At 40.6% G+C, this 21,565-nt stretch overlaps 1 protein-coding gene and 1 pseudogene across 1 annotated transcript; both read left to right on the top strand.

Moving 5' to 3' along the window:
- The first annotated feature begins 600 nt into the window (after positions 1 to 600).
- LOC117466119 (cyclic nucleotide-gated channel beta-3-like) lies at positions 601 to 11,451 on the top strand. The gene is made up of 17 exons (XM_071206979.1): positions 601 to 789; positions 1,332 to 1,368; positions 2,190 to 2,337; positions 4,297 to 4,457; positions 4,623 to 5,143; positions 5,221 to 5,271; positions 5,351 to 5,437; positions 5,528 to 5,592; positions 5,710 to 5,832; positions 7,225 to 7,366; positions 7,703 to 7,862; positions 7,989 to 8,086; positions 8,169 to 8,252; positions 8,372 to 8,490; positions 9,492 to 9,644; positions 11,157 to 11,298; positions 11,418 to 11,451. The coding sequence occupies exons 1-17, from the start codon at positions 601 to 603 to the stop codon at positions 11,436 to 11,438; spliced, it is 2,301 nt and encodes a 766-aa protein (XP_071063080.1). The 3' UTR covers positions 11,439 to 11,451.
- Positions 11,452 to 12,734: 1,283 nt separating this feature from the next.
- Positions 12,735 to 21,540, top strand: LOC117466030 (cyclic nucleotide-gated channel beta-1-like; annotated as a pseudogene).
- Positions 21,541 to 21,565: the final 25 nt, after the last annotated feature.

Genomic DNA, 21,565 nt, shown 5'->3' on the forward strand with positions numbered 1-21,565 from the left:
CCAGTTAAAGCTTGTAGTTAGATAACATACATTATGTGCAATGGTGAAAGTATTCACACACGCATGTACTCCGCTACAACTCTGACTACTTTTAAATCCAGGCTGAAGACTTGTCTTTTTGTCACTGCTTTTAATTGAACTATTCATATCTTAGACTGCACTGTAACTTTTATCCATGTATTTTTTCTTTTAATGTTTATTTTATTAGCTTTTCTTTTTAATGACTGATTTTAAATGCCATTTTCTTAATGTCTTTCATTTTTTATAAAGCACTTTGAATTGCCTTGTGTTGAAAGGTGCTATATACATAAACTTGCCTTGCCTTGCCTTACAGGCAGTAAGCTTACATCTGTAAGCCTATTTCAATCTTATGGTGATGGGCTTACATGACACTAATGGTGTGGGCTATTCTCTGTGCAGGAGTATTAGTGGTGCTAAAAGCAGTAACACCATTGGAGACAGCTTGTTTGTGTGGACTTGTTGCTTTAAAAGAATGCAAGAAGAAGAGGTTGACAAAGATAAAAGAGAGGGTTAATCTAGAAGGGAGTATTTCAGCTCTCATGCAGACATAACAGCAGGTGCTACCTTCGTTTTCTGGACATGTTTAGCAGGTGGAAGAAAGTCTTTGCTGGCCCGCAGGCCCGCTGGCCTGCTCCAGCTCCTGCTCCAGCTCCTGCTCCAGCTCCTGATCCAGCTCCTGATCCAGCTCCTGATCCAGCTCCTGATCCAGCTCCTGATCCAGCTCCTGATCCAGCTCCTGATCCAGCTCCTGATCCAGCTCCAGCCAAGGTAAGACTTGTTTTAAAAAGAAAAAAGTGTGCTATATATTCATTAAGTAAATACAACTGTTAATTGTAAACTGTGTAATGTTTACAGTGATTTCTAAGGCATTCAATTATTCTACAATGCTTTAACAAGCGTTCAATAGCCCTGTAACAGCCAAGACTGATATCAAGCATGATAACATAATGTGCAGTGTTGCATCCAGCCTGTAACACAGCAAGTTTGGTTTACATGTGTTCCTCACATCAGTGGCATCTTATCTGCTCCCCCATACACTCAATAGTGCCGTACCCTTGCCAACAAAGAATCAAATCAAATTGATTCTCGACACGGACCTCATTGAAATTGGTCATTACCCAACGGGCACTTTTAAATTCATTTAATCTCAGACCCAGCTTGTTTTAGAAAAAAAAGTGTATCAGGCAAGGGAGTAATTTGTCACATGATAAATTCCCTTTTCTTTAAAAGGCTCTCTAAATGAAAGTGTCTCTCTAATGATCATGTTTTGACTAATGAGCAACTTTGTGGGAAATGTTGATTTGTCTTAGGAGGAGAATGAGGCCAAGAAAGAGGACAACCCGCAGGGTAAGTGATCATTTATGTGAGAGGCTGAAACCACACATTTAGAAACCAAATTATTCTGCTTCCCTTTTTGTTTTACTTTGTGTAAGCCGTGGACTTTACTGTCCTTCAAGGTTGAAACTGTATACCAGGCATACTGCAAATGTTGTCACTTTGTACTAAAGGGAACTTTAGCATTTGCAACTTAACCATTGTCTGTATTAGTTTACAAAGCATTGTATTGCCCATTCCTGTCACTTAAAAAAAAATACATATATATTATTATTTATTAATTATTGAGAAGGAAAATCAGATCATTCAGACAACAGAGTGGCACACATTGATAAACTGCAAACATGTGTACAACATTTAACGTCTCTTGAACGTATTGTCTGTCCAAACATCATTGACCCTGCAGTCTGATGTAAGATGCATTGAATTCAGTTACTTGTTGATAGTGTTGCTCTCCTTCTAGGCACTCATTTATATCATAAATGTTTTTATATATTCATTTGGAGCGTAATTGATAATGACGTGAGATACTTTATAGCCACGGAATTATGTACTGTCATTCTGAGGTTATTATTTTGTATTTAAAATGTTTACAATCCAAACCTATCTCTTAATAAAGTGCCATATGCTTAACAATGGCAACAATAATGGCGTTATTTGTATGGCAAGAAAAATGAAATGAGAAAAGTCACATGAAAGAAAACACAAAATGAAGAAATTCAGGAAATGCATAATGCTAAATACATTGTTCAAATGCAAGGCTAAAAAAATGATCAAAATGTGTTTGGGGGAGATACACTTATTATGGATTCTGATTGTTCCCATTTGCTCAGAATCAACACCTGCCCCAGCAGCGGCCCCTGCACCTGCCCCTACTCCAGCTCCGGCTCCAGCTCCAGCTTCAGCTCCGGCCCCCACTCCGGCAGCAGCCCCTGCCCCAGGAGCAGCTCCTGCTAACCCTGATCAAGCTAGACCTGAGGGGTAAGACATGTACCCTTGCTGCTTTCTGTAGTCTCCAATAGTTTGAGCAATACATCATCACAGCAGGTATTTTCTCTGTCTGATATGTTTGCAGACAAATAGCTGGGAGATGCATTGAGAGTATAATAAAAGTATTGGGCAATTAAAGAGAGTAGATTAAGTTTGTTTACACCACTTTAGCGTACCAAACCACACGCCTGCCAAGACACTGCCACCAAAGTAGTTTCAATTAATCACCCAATGGCCACTAATTAATCAGATTCTCTGGAAAGAACACAGGGAGATACAGAGATGGACACATGTGAGATCTTGATCCCTCGGAACAACATGCATACAAGGGGGGGGTTGACCTGAAAGTGGATTAAAAGCTTTGCAGCTTTTAAGGTTTAAGGAGCTCAAGGCCGCTTCGGGCCCAGCAAAAAAAAACCTGACTTGACCTGCAAAACTAATATCACTTATCTATATGAGTAGATGTGTATTAAATATTTAATCAAAGGATGATAATTGAGTGGCAGTAAGATGGTGAGGCTTTATGTGGAGCACATTTAGACGTGTCGGCGATCAGTTTGAATGACGAGAATAAATATCTGCAGTTTGCCATGGCATAAAAAACTATTTACAACTGAAGAAATATGTTCTTTTTTGTCTATAAACAATTTTTTTTTGTCTTGGTTTTCTCTAACGTACACTTATGCTGTCTAATATAACTTTGTTCAATGCATTCTAACTTCATGAAGGTATTAATGTTCGTATGATTAAGAGAGGTGCCTATTAAACCATATGGTCATTTAAGAGGCCGCTGTTTGCAGTGCTGTTGAATTGTTGAGTTATAAATAGAGGCATTTTTGTAATTTAGCCTAACGTCATTGGACAAAATGATATAAACTTAAACAAAATGATATAAACTTGTTTCAAGCTATTGTGAAAAGTATTGTCTTTAATATGATTACATTTTAACTTATTCAATTCATATATGGTCAAGATGTTGTGGTGCGTTAGTGGTTTATTCAAATCAATGACTTGACACCATAGATCGACTGTAGCTCCTGTAGCTTGACACAAATGCTTTTCAGCTGGGTGTAATACTAGATTGAGGCCACCAGGGGGCGACACATGAGCACAGATGTCCTCTTCTCTATCTGTACTGCTGAGGCTGCAGTTGCCTGTTATAATAATGGAATTTCACAGTACAAATGGTTTCATTTGACATAACAAATCACTATTTGCTATGCTTAGCCATGTGTGAAAAGCAGTTGTAGACCGTAGACATGACATAAGTAAAACAGTTACTGGCTTGTTCTTACTTTTTTGTTAAAAGACACATAACATTTCCTTTTCTCTGCTAATACTTTTCGTTTAGTTTGACCCACTTGCAGGCAGATGCTAAAAAGCTATGAACACAATCATTAGTTAATCGTTAAAGTTGAAATGGCAATCTTTCTAGCACATATTTGGCTATTACCCACACCCAGCTGATACAACAACATTAGCATTTGATCCAGTTTGGTTTCTGGCAACTTGGTTTATTTAATTCTAATATTTCTCCCATTATTGGCCACTTCACTCTTAAGGGAAGTAACTAAATCTAAAACAGCTAGACACCCACTGCACCTAGTTAGCGCTATGCAGGCAGTGTTTCATGGGTTTTAAGAGTTTTAATTTGGGCTGCTCAAACAGGTGTCTGCTCTGGCCAAATAAGAGCATTAACACTGAACCAACACAGTAGAGTTATGTTTCAGAAAACTGTACACTAAAGCTCAATAGATGCGATGACAACTGCAGACTCTTTGTCAAAAATATTGATTGTACAGTAGGCACTAAGTAACATCACCTCCGACTAGTCTTGCTACAGCTTGCTAATTACAAAATAAATGGCTTATTTGCCATCTTAAATTCATATTTCATTCATATCCAAGGTACTGTGGCTAATATTTCTGCTAATTGTTTTTTAATCTACAGAGAAGAGGCGCCCCCTCCTCCACCTCCACGCATTGTCATAAACAAGTATGCAGACCAGCAGCTCAGATCCATAGCCCAACGCATGCACGAAAGACTGAACATCTACAAAGAGAAAGTGGTCGATCAGTACGCTTCATCCCCAGAGATCACTCCTCCTGTCAGTAAGTACTAACCCATTACAGCCTCCCTTCAGCTGTGTAAGTTAGCATGACAGCTTGATACCAGCGACTTGTGGTATCTTCCGTGCTTTACAGTCTTTATAGTTCACAAACAATGAAAAGTTTGTTTTCCGTGTCTCAGCCCACTTTTAAATATTGTCCTTTCAGCACCTGTGCTGCTCAAAGACGAACACACAAAACTCCTAGAGGAGAGAAAAAAGCAAGCAGAGGAGGACCGCGTAAAGAAGGAAGAGGTGGACAATAAGAAGAAAGAGGAGCAGGAGAAGAAGAAAAAGGAGAACACCCAGAAGAAGAAGGAAGACGATAAGCAAAATAAATTGCAGGCTGTAAATGTGCAACTGAATAGGAACATACCGACCAAGATAAAGGAAGCTTTCTGGTACTTGGTGGACGTTGTTCTGAAGCCACTTGAGGACAAGATGGACTCTGTGCTGGGAGTCACCATTGACCCTTTCACAGACCGGCACTACATCACCTGGCTGAGCGTGGTGACCTTGGCCTTCAACTACAACACCTGGTTTATCACGGCCCGTCTGTGCTTCCCGTACCACTCGGAATTTGCCATTCCTTTCTGGTTAGCCACAGATACGCTGGCAGACCTCATCTACCTCATAGACGCAATCCTCTTCCAGCCCCGCAGACAGTTTGTCAAAGGAGGGGACATCATAGTAAGCCTCATTTCATTCAGTAGATCCTGATGATGAGAATGATTTAGCTTGAACAAATGATTCTGTTCCCTTTTTAGACAGACCGACTGGTGACAAAGACAAACTACAGAAGATCTGTCAGATTCAAGGTACTATAACTCAATTTCTTAGAAAAATGAGGAAGAACTAATCTCAGTGACCTCATATCTCTGTTTCCCCCCCCAACAGCTAGACATGCTGGCCCTCGCGCCATTCGACTTGCTGTACCTAGAGTTTGGGTTCAAATCCATTTTCAGAGCCAATCGTCTGATGAAGGTGAGTTTCCCCATGTGTTACAAAGGCCAGCCAATCGATGCTTGACCTCGATTCCTTCCTGTGGCTGACACTTTCATGCTTATTCTCAAGGTCGTCACATTCTTTGAGTTCAGCGATCGTCTTGAGAGCTTAATGTCCAAAGCTTACATCTGGAGGTCAGTCAAAGGATCATGCCGTAATTGATGTTACCATATTTGAATCACTTCTGTTCGACAGGGAGTTGAAAGTGAAATGAACAGATACAAAGAGACGTTTCTTTATTTTTCCATTAGAGTGATTCGGACCATTGGATATCTTCTCTTCATGCTGCACCTCAACGCCTGCTTCTACTACGTGGCTTCAGAGTATCAGGGAATCGGGAAGACTAGATGGGTTTACTCCGGTCTGGGCAACGCGTAAGTACAACAGTTAAAGTGTGAGGCATTTTAGTTGTCTATCTCTCCAGGAATAGACATGCATAAATAAACATTAAATACAGACCATGAGAAAGAAATGTAAATATGCTGAGAGTGAGGTGGAAACTGTAATGGCCTGAATACAATTTTTAAAAAATATGAAAAACATACAAAATGTTATAATCTATGGGATGTTTTGACCATTGTGAAAGACACTTAATTATCCTTAATCCCAGTTCTATAAGAAACACACTTTCACCAGCATCTTTATCTATAAACGCAATTTGAACTTTAAGTAGTATTTTATATGATAAGATAAGATAAGATGTACTTTATTAATCCCAATTTGGAAAATGTTTGCGTTGCAGCAGCATGAAAGAGAAGGCATAAGAGAAATGAAAAGGGTAGAAATCATTCTAAAATGTAAACATTTCAAAATAGAAATAAAAGAGCATTAAAAAAATAGATATATACATGTTGAAACACCAATTTACAGTAAACAAAATGAAGCAGGATGTTATATACATATTATATTATTTATTCTTTTGCTCATTTAAATAAAGGCCTAGTAAAGTAGTTTCCCATAAAGGCTGCCACACATGACAAAACGGGACACGTTTATCAAACACCAGCCAGCTTTTAAGATAAGATAAGATAAGATTAACCTTTATTAATCCCCGAGGGGAAATTCAGTTGTACAAAGCAGCAACAGGGTAAGCGTGAAAAAAAACAGTACAGCAAAGATTCACACAGATCAATAAAATCTAAAATAAATAATAAATAACATAAAATCAAGGAAATAATGATAATAATAATAAAAGACTATGAAAATAGGAGATAAATAAAAATAAGAGTAAAATAACTGTCAAGAGTGTGTCAACTGTTTAGAGTCATTGCAATGCTTGCTGCACTGAAAACAAGTTGTAGTTTTCTCCATCTGCGTGGCGTCCACACTTTGAAAATGTCTTGTGTGTTCTGTCCGCCGCTGCTGCAGCTACCTCAGCTGCTTCTTCTATGCCGAGAAGTCCCTGCTGATGATCGCTGAGTTGCCATTACCAGACACCATGTTCGGACAGATCTTTCAGATGACAAACTACCTTTTTGGGGCTTTCTTTATGTCCACCATTCTTATCCAGGTAGTTTAATTATAATCATTTTTTAAAAGTTTTTATTTATTTATATTACATTTTTTTTTCTTTGAATTTGAGCACATTTATTTTCTACCTTTTTATATTTTTGGCGTCAAGGGATTCAAGCCAAAAAAAAGATACATAACAATCCTTCCTCCTCAACACATGCGCACACGTTTAGCACTATGTCCGTCCCAAAATATGACAGGCCAGTGAAATATAGTGAGTGTGACTGCCGCCCTAACCCCCCCCCTCTCCACAGGTACCTGCGTTGTTACTACTACGCTGTCCGCAGTCTGATCAACATCGGGGGTCTTATCGAACCCCATACCGTGTTTGAGATTACCTTTCAGATGACTAACTTTTTCGTGGGCGTCTTTGTGTTCTCCAGTTTGATTGGACAGGTAACATGGAGCTAATTCATGACAAAGTCAAAGTCCCAGCATGCTCAGTTCCTGTAGAAACCTCTAAATTACCGTGTCTCCTTGGTGTCGTAATGTAGTGACAGATAAATAAAACGTGTGGTGTTAGAAATGACAGACAACACCATTCATCTCACCATAGTAGTTCCACTAACACCCCATCATCCGTCACTCTAAATGTTGTGTTGCCTAGTATACACTTTTTTGAAGTCTTGACTGTCAAAAATCTTGTTAAATGTACAGATTTTAGCTACAAAAACATGTGTAATCGACTGCAGTAGTTCTCCGATTTTAACGAAAGATTTCCCTGAGCTTCAGATGAGGGACGTCATCGGTGCAGCCACAGCAGGACAGACATACTTCAGGTCCTCCATGGACGGCACTATGGCCTACATGGTGACCAATCACATCCCCTCTGAGGTGCAGAACCGAGTCCGCACCTGGTTCACCTACACCTGGGACGCTCAGGGCATGCTGGGTCAGTAACACTAGACAAAGTGTTCAGTTGACTTTAGTTAGAAAGCCTTTCGTTATTAGAATCCACAGCATCTGAAAAGAGTGGCTTCCTCCTTTAACCTTTCCTGTTTGACCTTGGTGCTTTCAGACGAGTCGGAGCTGCTGGAAAGCATGCCTCTGGTGATGAGAACCGCCATCGCTGTCGACATCAACTTGACCACCTTCCAGAAGATTGAACTGTTCAAGGTGCCTTTCACAAACACAGTGAAGCAGACATACTGCAGCTTGGACATTAGGTCATTTAAACATCTTGTTATTATCTCCCCAGGGCTGCGACCAGCAGATGTTGGTGGACATGTTGCTGAGGCTCAAGTCTATCATCTATTTACCCGGTGACTTTGTCGTAAAAAAGGTAAGTTATTATTATCATGTCTAAATGTGTGTGTCAGACATTTCATAATCAATTATTGTTTGTTATTCTGTCCATTATTTGGTATGTTTCTGCATGTGTTTGACTTTGCCGTCTTGCAGGGGGACATCGGGAAAGAGATGTACATCATCAAAGAGGGAGCGGTGCAGGTGGTGGGGGGGCCGGACAACAGCATCGTGTTTGTCACCCTGAAGGCTGGCTGTGTGTTTGGAGAAATCAGGTGAGTCATTGTCACACAGAGATGATTCATGTGCCACAATGTAATCTAGATCAGGGGTTCCCAACACCCGGGCCGCGGACCGGTACCGGGCGTTACTGCCGGGCCGCGAAATAGCTGTGAGTCGTAATATTTGCAGAATTATAAATATATACAAATATTTTTATATTTTTTTCAAAAAGTGTTTAATTTTCGCACCTATACCAGTCATATTATTTAATCCAGTAGCCTAGTTAAACTTTCACCAGAAAACAGTTGAAAATGGCTTTCATGATTTTTTTTTCAAGGTCTAAGCCTCTCTTGCGCACGAGAGAGTTAACGGTGCGCCAAGTAGAAGAGGAGCGTACAGGAGACAACCTTTTCATTGCATTCATTATGTTTATGTGAGGAAATAGCAGTGCATACATTATTTGTGATATATTTCAAACTGTGCCTTTTTACGCACCGCCTTCACTGTGTTTACCTTCTTCAGAACAGCTTAAGAGTGACTGCAGGCTGCTACATGTTAACCACACACACCTCTACACACACACACACACACACACACACACACACACACACACACACACACACACACACACACACACACACACACACACACACCTCTACACATATCAAACTGCCCGATTATTCCCCCTATTACTCGTTTTATGAAGGAGATGTCCGGATTTATCTGTTTTCCCGTTTTGGTTTAAAAACGGAATAATGTTGTTTTTCCGAAAAACACCGGTTCTTTCTTTTTTTTAAACGTTGTTTTGGATGCCTATTGTTCTAGTATTTGTTCAGGCTGTTACATACAATTAGTTTCTGTTGCTACCTGCTGGTGAGTACATATTAAAATCAGTTCAAATTGACAACCGGTCCGTGATTTTTTTTAAATGTATCTGCCGGTCCTTGGCAACATAAAGGTTGGGAACCCCTGATCTAGATGATAATAGAGTCAAATCCACAGACAAAGAATACAGTCCGGGAAATGTCATCCTTAAAAGGTTGTTCTTTCTCAGTCTGTTGCAGTCTTCCAAAGATGGAGGGAACAGGCGGACAGCTAATGTCAAAGCGCATGGTTTTGCTAACCTTTTCGTCCTGGAGAAGAAAGACCTGTTCGACATCCTGGTCCACTACCCAGAGTCTCAGAAAGTGTTGGCCAGGAAGGGAAAGTAAGTCAGACACTCAGGAGGACACACCACTACTACAACATCTTACTCTTTCCCAGAGCCACTGCACACATTCTAGCAATGATGTTTTTAAATGATAAACCGATAACACGTTTGCTCAAGTACAGAGCTATTGCTGCAGGCCCGGTTCCAGAACAAAATGACTAAGGGTGCATCTGAGATTAGAGAGGGTGCAGTGGTAAAGTGCTATTTTTATAAGTGAGGAGTGTACCTAACACCCTCTATGGGGGTCCTCGCCTCATCCTGGGGGGGGGTCCGGGGGCATGCTCCCCCGGGAAGATTTTTTTTTTTTAAATATTGAAGTTAAAACCATCAATCTGGTGCACTTTGAGAGCAACATTAAGAGATCTATGGATCTATGTGCTCTTTGCTTGATTCATGCCTTCCCAGTCCCTTATCACGTAGCCTATAAGAGCATGGTGCCAGTTGTTGTAGCCAGTTGTGGTGAAGGCATCTGACTTACTTGAACTGAAATGTCTACATGCGTAGCAGAAGATGGCATCTTTTTTACATGAATATTCCAGCCAATCTCTGTTTTGAAACCATGAGCTTCAAAATGAGCGCCTTACCCCACTGTACAGGCGAGTTGGGTACTTTTTTAAATATACCTGGGCAGGCTCTGTTTTGCTGAGGTCCTCTGGCACTTGCGGGCCGCCGAGGGGTGGCGGTGTTTGGGGTAACGAAGACGGCTGTGGCTGCTCCGCCTCTGTGGGCGAGGCGGGCAAAGCCGGCGAGTCGGGCAGGAGGACGTTAGAACGTAATGTCCCCATGATCTGAACTGTTATTACCTGCAGTAGATGCAGTGTATGCTGGCGATAAGGGCTGGTTGTTTTAACCATTTTCTGATCCATCATTGACTGCTGTGTAAGCACCTTGCAGATGATGAATGTGCAGCGGCACAGGTCACGCGCACCTGACATAATAACGTTACTTACCGTTTAAATTGATCAAATAAATGCTATTCAACCACAATATTCTTCTTCTTCTTCTTCTTCTTCTTCTTCTTCTTCTTCTTCTTCTTCTTCTTCTTCTTCTTCTTCTTCTTCTTCTTCTTCTTCTTCTTATTATTATTATTATTATTGTTAGTAATAGTAGGCAAAATGTAATATTTTTCACTTTTCATTTTTTCTTTTTTTTACTTTTCATTTTTCAAATGAGGGTGCATAACGACTCAACTGAGGGTACAATGCACCCTTATGCACCCCCGTAGAACCGGGCCTGTATTGCTGAAAGAAGTGTTCTCACCAAATATTGATATTAGCTGTATATAATCCTAGTATGAAAAGTGTATACTAGGCAGCTCACATTTCAGCAACGAAGACCTTTTTCCTTTCCCTTAAACATCGGATCTCTCTTTAGAACCATTAGATGGCAGCAAACTTAGACATCGGGACATCGGACTCAGAAATACTCTATTTGTTACCCGAGTAGCAGCTGCTTTGTAGCTAGCGCCAGAGCACTTTGTTCAGCCAGCTTCTCCGTGTCTGTGTGTAGGAAACTGATGAAGGCGAAGGGTCCAGCAGCAGCTAAAGCAGATGACGACAAGAAGAAGGGGCTCGCACTGTTCGGACCCAAACCCCCCACACCCAAACTGCTGCGAGCCTTCGCCGGAAAGAACATGCTTGAAAGAATGAAGGTAACAGCACTTACACTTCTCTCTATATGTGCTCATTACAACTTCATTGCAGTAATGCTGACATATGTTTTGTATTTCCCCCCCCCCCCCCCCCCCCCCCCCCCCCCCCCCCCAACCAGGCTATTTCTGGAAACAAATAAGAATTGTTGAGAGCTTTTTATTTACAACTCCTTTTTGGGAGTGAATGTACAGTTTACTTTTGTACTGATTGTGTATTTTGTGTCATTTTAAGATATGGGTTTTCTTTCATTACAAACATTTGGTTTGATATGCTTAGACAACTCAACAGAGCCTCCCTGTCTAAGACAACAAGACATACAACAATGTTACCAAACTATTTGATGAGATGTGCAATATCTGTGTGTAAAAACGACCGCCCTTAGTGGATACTGCTTGTTGTATGTGTATATATTTATCCACCTTGATGTGTTTGTCTGCTTTTCTCTGCTATATTATTTTGAGCTTGCCAATGCACAGTCGTTGTAAAAGCCTTACGGAGATGATCAAAACAATTGGTTCAATAATGTTCACAACACAATATGTAATTGAATGGATCTGTCAATATCTGCTTAAATGAATAAATACTGACTTCATTTCAGTTGATAACCAAATAATGTCCTGTTTGTTTGCGTGTGTGTATCTGTGTGTATCTGTGTGTTATCTGTGTGTTAACTGTGTGTGTACAGTATAAGTTAGAGTTCGAACAGAGAGCTAAAGATAACCCTGTTAGCCAGAGAGAGACACGGTGAGAGTTAATTCACTAAATGCTCTCTGAGTTTCTGAACTCTGTTTCCAGAGCGGTCTGAAAGAACCTCAGCAGTCTAATTGTACACCAGACACTTGTGAGTTACTACCAATTAATCCATGTATTATCCCATTATGAAATATATTGGAAAATTAACTCAGTTCTATGTGAAATGCAGAGTCCAGTTTGAGTTGTTTTTATTTATAAAGAAAAAAAGGTAATGGCACATTTAGTAAGCCGTTTGTTCTCACCAAAAAGTATCCGATCGGGCTCTCCCCTCTGACCTGGCGTTTGAGTGCACAGGAGACGCACTCGTTTTAGTTATGATAATGAAGTTTCGCCCACAAAGACAAGTCCTTTGGATGGTCTCTGCACTCGAGGCTCTGCAACAACACCGTGGCGCTGTTTGACGAAAGGGTTACCGTGCTAAATGGGGTAGCACTCAGCTTTTAGAGTCACTGTGAGGAGGCAGTGAGGAGGCAGTGATGGCTGACTCTGCGTTGACTCCTGGAAAAAGGGGAGTGACCTGAGGGAATGAATGCCTGTAAGAAATTGAATTGCCTCAGTCTGTTGTTTGGATGTAAGACGAAGACTGCACAGCATCCTGAGAGTTTTCAGAGGAATCGGAAATCAAATAGAAATCGCCTTCAGGAGCAGTGGCTGGTGGCTGTAGCCCACTCCGAGACCCCCCATGTTCAGCAGGTTGAAGAGCCTGATCGGGGCTCCTGAGCCACCCCCTGCACAAGCTCCGACCCCACCATCATCCCCAGCTCCAGCAGCTAAGGTAAGGCCTTTTCTAATCTTCAATATAAATTCAGAACTGACATATTTTTGTTTAATTAGGACATTAAACGTTACTGCTTGTTTATCCGATTTCCTAGAATGCTACTCAGATCAGTGAAAGCCTCTGAAGCAGCTTGGCACTGATAAACAGCATGGGTGGATTTACTGTTGCTTTCTCAGTAGGATGCTGGCAAGGCAATATGTGATCCTGAATCTGAGGAAGGGGATAGTGCTGAGGAATAATTAACGTTATGTGTGCACCGCCTTATCATTAGGGAATGAGTCCTATTTGTCTCAAGACAATTTCCCACTTTTTTCTGCAGTTACTAGCATTGTTTCTTTACAGGAAGAAAAGCCGCCTGAAAAGAGGGATGAGAAAGAGGAGCCAAAACAAGACGAGGAGAAGAAAGAGGAAGAAAAGAAAGAAGAAGAGAAGAAAGGGGAGGAGAAAAGGGAAGAAGAGCCAAAACCAGGTGAGCTATGATTTTAATTTAGAGCACAACACAACCATGTACAGACCGGTAGCCTACTGTAGGTCAGGGGTTCCCAACCTTTTTTCCCAAGAGCCCCCCCAAATGACTCCTGTTGGAAATGTTCCCCCCCCCCCACACACACACGGGGGGGTTCAAAGTCTCAACAATTCTACAACTACTGTCACAACGTGGATGAATGTGAAGTATGTTGTTGAAGGAGGATGAAAGCGTAATTAAGGAGCACTATTGGAGTGACTTTGATGGTTATTGGACTCAGGATTAATTCATTTGGATTCCCGCTGTATGAAGAAATTAAAGGACGGCGCAAGTGGCAACAATTCACAAAGGGATTAAACTGTTTAAAACCCATGCTCAAAGTAAGCCGGATTTTGCCGATGTGTTTATGTGGATTCAAAAGTCGTAAATAATCTACAAAATGGAGGAGACCGATCTGATCGGAGCAACTGTGACAAATAATCCAACTGAAACCGGCATGGACAATGACTGTTTTAAAAATGCGCTTATCCAGACGAGCCCGGTTTGGACAATTTACGGGCAGAAGAAACATTTCTATTAAAGAAAGAATTATACAGTTCTGTCTTTTTATGCCTTTATTAGCTACTAACTTGAATCTTTATTCAAATTAATTAATCAATTATTTTTTATATTTGATTGTAATGTAACTACAAGGCTTTTAGTGACAATCATGTATTGCATTACAATTATATGTAAAAAGAAAAAGAAAGTCACAAAAAAAAAACAGTCTAAATATGATATTTGGCCTCAAATCATCTGAGGCCTGGCGCCCCCCCTGTGATCTTTGGCGCCCCCCAGGTTGGGGACCACTGGTCTAGGTGATTACTGTTACATACACACTGTAAATATTGTGAATATTGCAGTTAATAATAATAATAATAATAATAATTTCAATTTCTATAGCGCCTTTCACGAAACCCAAGGACGCTTTACAATGGGAAGTAACAAAACAAAACAAAAAAAGTAATAATAATCATAGGCTGAAGAAAACAAAACAGGAACAGGTTGCTGGGTACTGCCAGCGCCATAGAGATAGAAGTCTATATGGATATCAGTCTATATGGCTATCAGTCTATATGGATATCAGTCTATATGGCTATCAGTCTACATGGATATCAGTCTACATGGCGCTGGGTACTGCATATTAGTTGAGGCCAAAGGCCTGAGAGAACAGATGGTGTTTGAGGTGTTTTTTGAAGGTGTCAGTTAATTAATAGATGTTAGAAAAGTAGTAACATGTCTCACTTAGTTGTTTTTAAATAATAACAATATCCTCCTGCAGACTGCAGTGCAGTATGAACTTTAAAGCAGCTGCTTTTGGCCATCTTCCTCATGCACTTGCAATTGATGATGAATTGCACTTTTCTGTTATCAGAATTTCACACTTGAATCTGAATTTATACTCCAATAATACCTATCCGTACACATTTCCAAGTGATTTTATTTTTTTACAGATTTAAAATATCCAAGAAGTCAAAGGAGAGTTAGATGGGGGAAATGTAGCTCCAGCTCCAGCTCCAGCTCCAGAGGGGTAAGAGCGCACCATATGATGAACAGATGATGAATTGACAAATCAATGTTGACATTTCAGGCTTTCAAAAGTGACTTTAGGCTGAACAATACATCACTTATCATTTAGTCACAATCCCACATTTAGAGAAGAAAAATATAATTTTAGTTATTTAGTTGGACATTTTAAAAGACGCTTTAGGAACTGACATTTGTATTATTTAAAAAAATATGATGAGGCTAGACGAGATTGTAACAGTGATTATAATAATAAAGCTTTATTTATATAGCACTTTTCATACACCACGTGCAGCTCCAAGTGCTTTACAAAATGACACATCACAAGTTCAAAGCAAACAACAGGAAATTCCCCTCAGAAGAATTTAAAAGGTACATGCAGCAAAATATAACATCTGATCAGGTTAATAAACACAAGGAGGTCAAATGTATGATAATAAAAATAAAATAAAATAAATAATGGTTTCTCTCTGACAGATAAGACACAAGACAACCGAGTCGATGCAACACTATAAAATATACAACCCCATAAAACAAAGTGAACATATGGTCCAACAGAAAGAAAAAGATCAAGACCTATAAAATAAATAAAACAATATAAAGGTAGGTAAATAATAAAGACTAAAAGAACATTGAAAGTGGGGGGTTGCTAATAGCTACTAAATGATTCATAGCTATTAGTAGTCTATTTCAGGAACTCCACTTGCCTAGATTTAGGATTAGGTTTCCAGGTGTATCAGCTTCAACACGTTCAGTACACAATAGGAGCTGTGACTGCTAACAAGAATATATGTTACAATGCATTATCATACAAATGTAAATCATAACTGTTGCAAGAATCAGTCATCAAAATCTAGATGTATTTATTTGTTTACTCTCCAGACCTACATGTGCAAATGGGAAGTGTTTCCTGAGAGGTTGCATGGTCCATTGTCTGGTGTTTCCTCACATTAAGCAGAGGGGACATCATCACACTGCGGCTCCTAAAGCAGGACAAGTAGGAAAGCAGATTAGGAAATGAGTTTCATTTCTGACTCAACGCTCAGGGGAAGCATTCTGCCCCCTCCTCTCTGATTAAATGTCACCTTTTCTATTCTTTATTTCACCTTTCTTTCTGCTCTTGCCCCCTCCCAGTGAAGAGGCCTCCCCTCCTCCTCCTCCCCCCGTTATCTACTTCCGCTACACCGATGACACGCTCAGAGATACAATAAAGAGGTTAAGAGAGCGCAGAGAGGTGCTCAAACAGAAAGCCATAGACCCTTATGCCACTTCTCCAGAAATCACCCCTCCTGTCAGTAAGTATGGACATGAAAAACAACCACGCAGGCAGAACACATTATTTTGTCTTTCAATTCAACTTTATTTACAGTGAAAGGTAACTTTTTTCACATTTTGTTATGTTACAGCCTTATTTCAAAATGGATTAAATTCATTTTGTTTCTCAATATTCCACACATAATACCCCATAATGACGAAGTGAAAACGTTTTTAAATAATTGTTTGAAAACGTGTTAAAAATTCAAAATTAATCGCACATTTTTTATCTGTTCTAAATGTTCCTTAGAAGGTTTTTTTTTCCAAGTTTTTAATATGACAAATATTCTCATGAATATTAAACACAACATTACAAATATTTGCCTCAATACAACCTGGAACCTCTCATACAATAATACAATACAAATGTGTGTGTGTGTGTGTGTGTGTGTGTGTGTGTGCGTGTGCGTGTGCGTGTGTGTGTGTGTGTGTGTGTGTGTGTGTGTGTGTGTGTGTGTGTGTGTGTGTGTGTGTGTGTGTGTGTGTGTGTGTGTGTGTGTGTGTGTGTGTGTGTGTGTGTGTGTGTGTGTGTGTGTGTGTGTGTGTGTGTGTGTGTGTGTGTGTGTGTGTGTGTGTGTGTGTGTGTGTGTGTGTGTGTACAGAGAGATCCTTGATGAAAACCTGCTCCAGAGCGCTCTGGACCTCAGACTGGGGCAAAGGTTCACCTTTCAACAGGACAACGACCCTAAGCACACAGCCACGATAACAAAGGAGTGGCTTCGGGGCAAGTCTGTGAATGTCCTTGAGTGCCTCAGCCAGAGTCCAGACTTGAACCGGATTGAACATCTCTGGAGAGATCTGAAAATGGCTGTGCACCGACGCTCCCCATCCAACCTGATGGAGCTTGAGACGATCTGCAAAGAAGAATGGGAGCAACTGCCCAAAGAAAGGTGTGCCAAGCTTGTAGCATCATACTCAAGGAGACTTGAGGCTGTAATGCTGCCAAAGGTGCTTCAACAATGTATTGAGTAAAGGGTGTGAATACTTATGTGATATTTGAGTTTTTTATTTTTTATTCATTTGAAAAAATTATTTTAAAACTTTTGTAACTTCGTCATTATGGGGTATTGTGTCTAGAATGTTGAGAAAACAAATGAATTTAATCAATTTTGAAATATGGCTGTAACATAACAAAATGTGGAAAAGGTGAAGTGGTGTGAATACTTTCCGGATGCACTGTGTATAGCACACTACAGAATAGACCCACTCATGTCCACAAGTATGCACATAACATCAACAGATCAACCCTTATACACATACGTTAAAAACGGTGCCATGGTAAGAAGCGAGCACCTGATTGGCCACTTTCTACGTATGTCTGATGTAATGTAGTTATTCAATGTTGATTATCTTAACTTTGCCTGTTCAGCACCTATTCTGAAGAAGGAGGACTACATCAGATTGAAGGAAGAGGAGGGAATAGAAAAGGAGGAAGCAGATAAAAAGAAGGCAGAAGAAGCAGCCAAAAAGGCCGAGGAGAAGAAAGAAGGACGAGGAGAAAAGGCTGGAGAACGAGCAGAAGGCGGAGGAGGAGCGGCTGGAGGAGGAGGCCGCGAAGAAGGCAAAGTTCCTCCCAGAAATCCACTTCTCCTTCATGGACGCCCTCTTCAGCCCCATAGAGACCCGGACGGATGACATCCTGGGAAACACCATCAACCCTTTCACAGGTGGGTGAGGGGCCCACAGGGGACAGGAGGATGGGACTAAATGAACCATAACATGTGTCTGTCTCTCTCAAGATCGGCGGTACATTGCCTGGTTATCCGTGGTAGCCGTGGCGATCAACTATAACTTTTGGTTTTGCACCGCCCGGATGGCCTTCCCTTACCACAACGACACCATTAACTGCTTCTGGATGCTGTTCTGAGTGACATAGTGAATGTGATCGACATCCTAATATGGCATATGGCAGTTCGTCAATGCCGGGGACATTATTGTGAGTCCAGAGGCATTATGAACCTATTTGTATCTGTGATAGTTATATTGAAGTGTTTTATGTGTAGTCTTAACTCATCTGAACTGAAATACTGTGTGTTCCCTTGCAGAAAGACAGAAGCATGGCTAAAGTACATCATCGGAAATCATATCGATTTAAGGTGAGTCTGTAGTGGTGTGTCTGGGGATAGAAAGTATTTACTCAAGTCAATTACGAGGAATATTTTTTATTGTATTCCTCTTTATACTTCTTCTCCACTAAATGTTGTAGCGTCATATCGTACTTTTGACTCTACTACGTTTACCTGACAGGTAGCTTTTTCTTTGGTTCTTACCTAATTAATCCTCTTATGACTCATCAGAAGAATCTTGTGACTGGAGGGCCTCTGGACTTAACTTACTATGTAGAGACTCAAATAGACCAGCTGCAAAAGTAAAATGCTAGTTGGATGATTAGAGATTTGATGCATCAGTATCAAAGATCTTATATCATGTTTAATAGTAGTAGTAGTAGTAGTAGTAGTAAGTACATTTAGCTGATGATAGTTTATTTTACTTGAGTAGAATTTTAAAGGAACGATCTTAATACTTCTTCCATCACTTTGTATGTCCAAGCAAGTACATTTGAATGTGAGAAAATCATGACAATCTACCACTCACTGTAACCTCAGAGGCACATTATCTGTTGTAAACATAACCTCATATTTTCCCTCCTCTTTTTAGTTGGATATCCTCAGCATCCTCCCGTTTGACCTCCTCTGCCTGCAGTTTGGATTAACCTCAGTGTACAATCAACCGCTTTGTCCGGGTAGGCAGCAGACACATTTTTACTCATATCAATTAAGTACAACTTGTATATTATATATTTGTCGTGACCAGTCGTCTGTTTCCTTGTGTGTTGTAGATCGAGTCGTTCTTTGAGTTCAGCGATCGACTTGAGAGTGTCATGGCCAAGGCCTATATCTGGAGGTAAATCAATAGTTACTTTATTTATCCAACTCTCTGTGTGCAAACTCCTGCCATTAGTAAAACTGTTGTTATCTCTAAGCAAAAAATAAGACTGTTGAAAGTTTCTGAACGATTTATCTCCTCAATGGGTCTGTGTGACTAAATAGTTTGCACAACAGATATCCACATAACAAAGAATTTGTATTCATTCCATTACGCACCGTATGCTTGTTTCTCGTTATTCATTTATTTTAAAGTCCCCAATACTTAATCTTGACAATTTGTGAGTAAAATAATCTTTCTCTACACAGTTCAGCTCCATCTAATCATTATGTTCTTTGTTACAGAGTGATTCGCACCTCTTCGTTCTCCATCTCAACGCCTGCATTTACTACGTTGCTTCAGTAAACCCGGGTCTGGGGTCCACCACATGGGTTTATGATGGGAAGGGCAATGCGTATGTACTTCTTAAGAGAACACATAGTACCAGATATAGCTAATTATAGTGCATTATCGTTCTATTGAAATGAAGATGTACCCGTTCTTCCACAGGTACATTCGTTGTTACTACTACGCAGTGCGCAGTCTGATCAACATCGGGGGTCTTCCAGAGCCCGTTACCGTCTTTGAGATTACCTTTCAGATGTCCAACTTCTTCATTGGCGTCTTTGTGTTCTCCAGTTTGATTGGACAGGTATGTATGACGAGGATCTTTATTCATAATGATATCACATTTCACTTCTTAACATTAGCTTTTGTCCTTTATCTCACGTCTTTATTCCCTCCGTCTTCTCTCAGACGAGAGACGTGATGGGAGCAGCCACAGCAGGCGTGACGTCTTTCCGGGCATCAATGGACGGCTGCGTTGACTACATGAACACCTACACCATCCCCAAGGAGGTCTAGAACAGAGTCCGGACCTGGTACAACTACACCTGGGCAGCTCAGGGCATGCTGGGTACTTTTTTGAGCCTTTAATACGAGAAATGTAGACTTAAAAACCGAAAACCAGACAATTATTAAAATGACAAAAGATGTATTTAACTCGTAATGAGTTACTCTTTACACATGTCCTCTGCAGATGAACAAGATGCCTATGGTGATGAGAACTGCCATCGCTGTGGACATCAACATGGCCACCTTCCAGAAGATCGCACTGGTCAGCAATCACGTGTCCTGTTAGCAGCAAGGCCTTGGTCAGGACTGTTCAGTGTCCCCTCATATTGTCTCTTCCAGGGCTGCGACCATCAGATGTTGGTGGACATGTTGTTGAGGCTCAAGTCTATCTACCCGGAGACTTTGTTGTGAAGAAAGTGAGTATTTGTGTGTGTGACGGATAAACGATGGTGATCAAAATGAAGCAAATATCCATAATGTCTGATCCCCTCCTGCAGGGGGACATCGGTAAAGAGATGTACATCATCAAAGGGGGAGCGGTGCAGGTGGTGGGGGGGCCGGACAACAGCATTGTGTTTGTCACCCTGAAGGCTGGATTAACAAGTCACATATTTATCTTTTGTTATCATTTTAACAATGACACATGTCCATAAGGAGAATATGTGTAAGCATATTGTGCAATGTTCTTATCCTTGTCTGGTATAATGCATGGCTGTAGCATTGCAGTGTAATATTGGACACATGGTTTATTACTGCCTCTGTGCCCTCAGTTTACTACAGCCTGCCAAAGATGGAGGGAACAGGCGCACAGCTAACGTGAAGGCGCATGGCTTCGCTAACCTCTTCGTCCTGGAGAAGAAAGACCCGTTTGATATCCTCGTCCATTACCCAGAGTCTCAGAAAGTGTTGGCCAGGTGAGTCTTTACAGTTAGCCATAAACACAATGACACTTTTTTCCCACCAGCTTACAATACCTGTGCAAATTAAAGTGTAAGATGCAGCCCATTAAGGACGTGTGTTTTGTGAAGGGCCCTGACCAAAGCCAAAGGTCCTAAGGAGGAACGATGTTTGGACGAAAACCGCAGACTCCCAAGATAATTAAACTCTTCGCTATGTTACGCAAAGGGACAGCGGCGAAGGCAAAGTAGCATTGTTCATAACAAAGTGCCTAAAGACAATGTAACAACTAGTAGAAGACTTTCAGCATTGTCTCTTTCAGGAAGACGAGTGATGCTGCCATCTCTACACTTTCTAATCTGTCACCATCATTTTGTGTAGTTCACTTTACACAGGCACCTGTAAATACAGCTTCAAACGATTCACCTTGTTAACCTTTATAGAGTCTGATCAGTGGCCAAAGCATTTGTATATCTATTACTCACTCTGTGCTATCTTAAGCTCTCAATGAAAGAGAGCCGTCAGTACTAAAGCAGTAAACGCACGAGTCTCTAAACAGATGTTGTAATATAGGTTTGCTATTTTTACAAATGGTTATCAGTTAACGTTTCCTTGAACATGTTTTAAGATGTACATGTTGCTTTATTTTTAATATAAAATAAAAAGGTCAAGCTGTTAACTCAAATGTTTCCTCGGTGTTCTTTACAGATAC

The sequence above is a fragment of the Pseudochaenichthys georgianus genome, chromosome 20, assembly GCF_902827115.2.
Source record: "Pseudochaenichthys georgianus chromosome 20, fPseGeo1.2, whole genome shotgun sequence".
Classification (NCBI taxonomy): Eukaryota; Metazoa; Chordata; class Actinopteri; order Perciformes; family Channichthyidae; genus Pseudochaenichthys; species Pseudochaenichthys georgianus.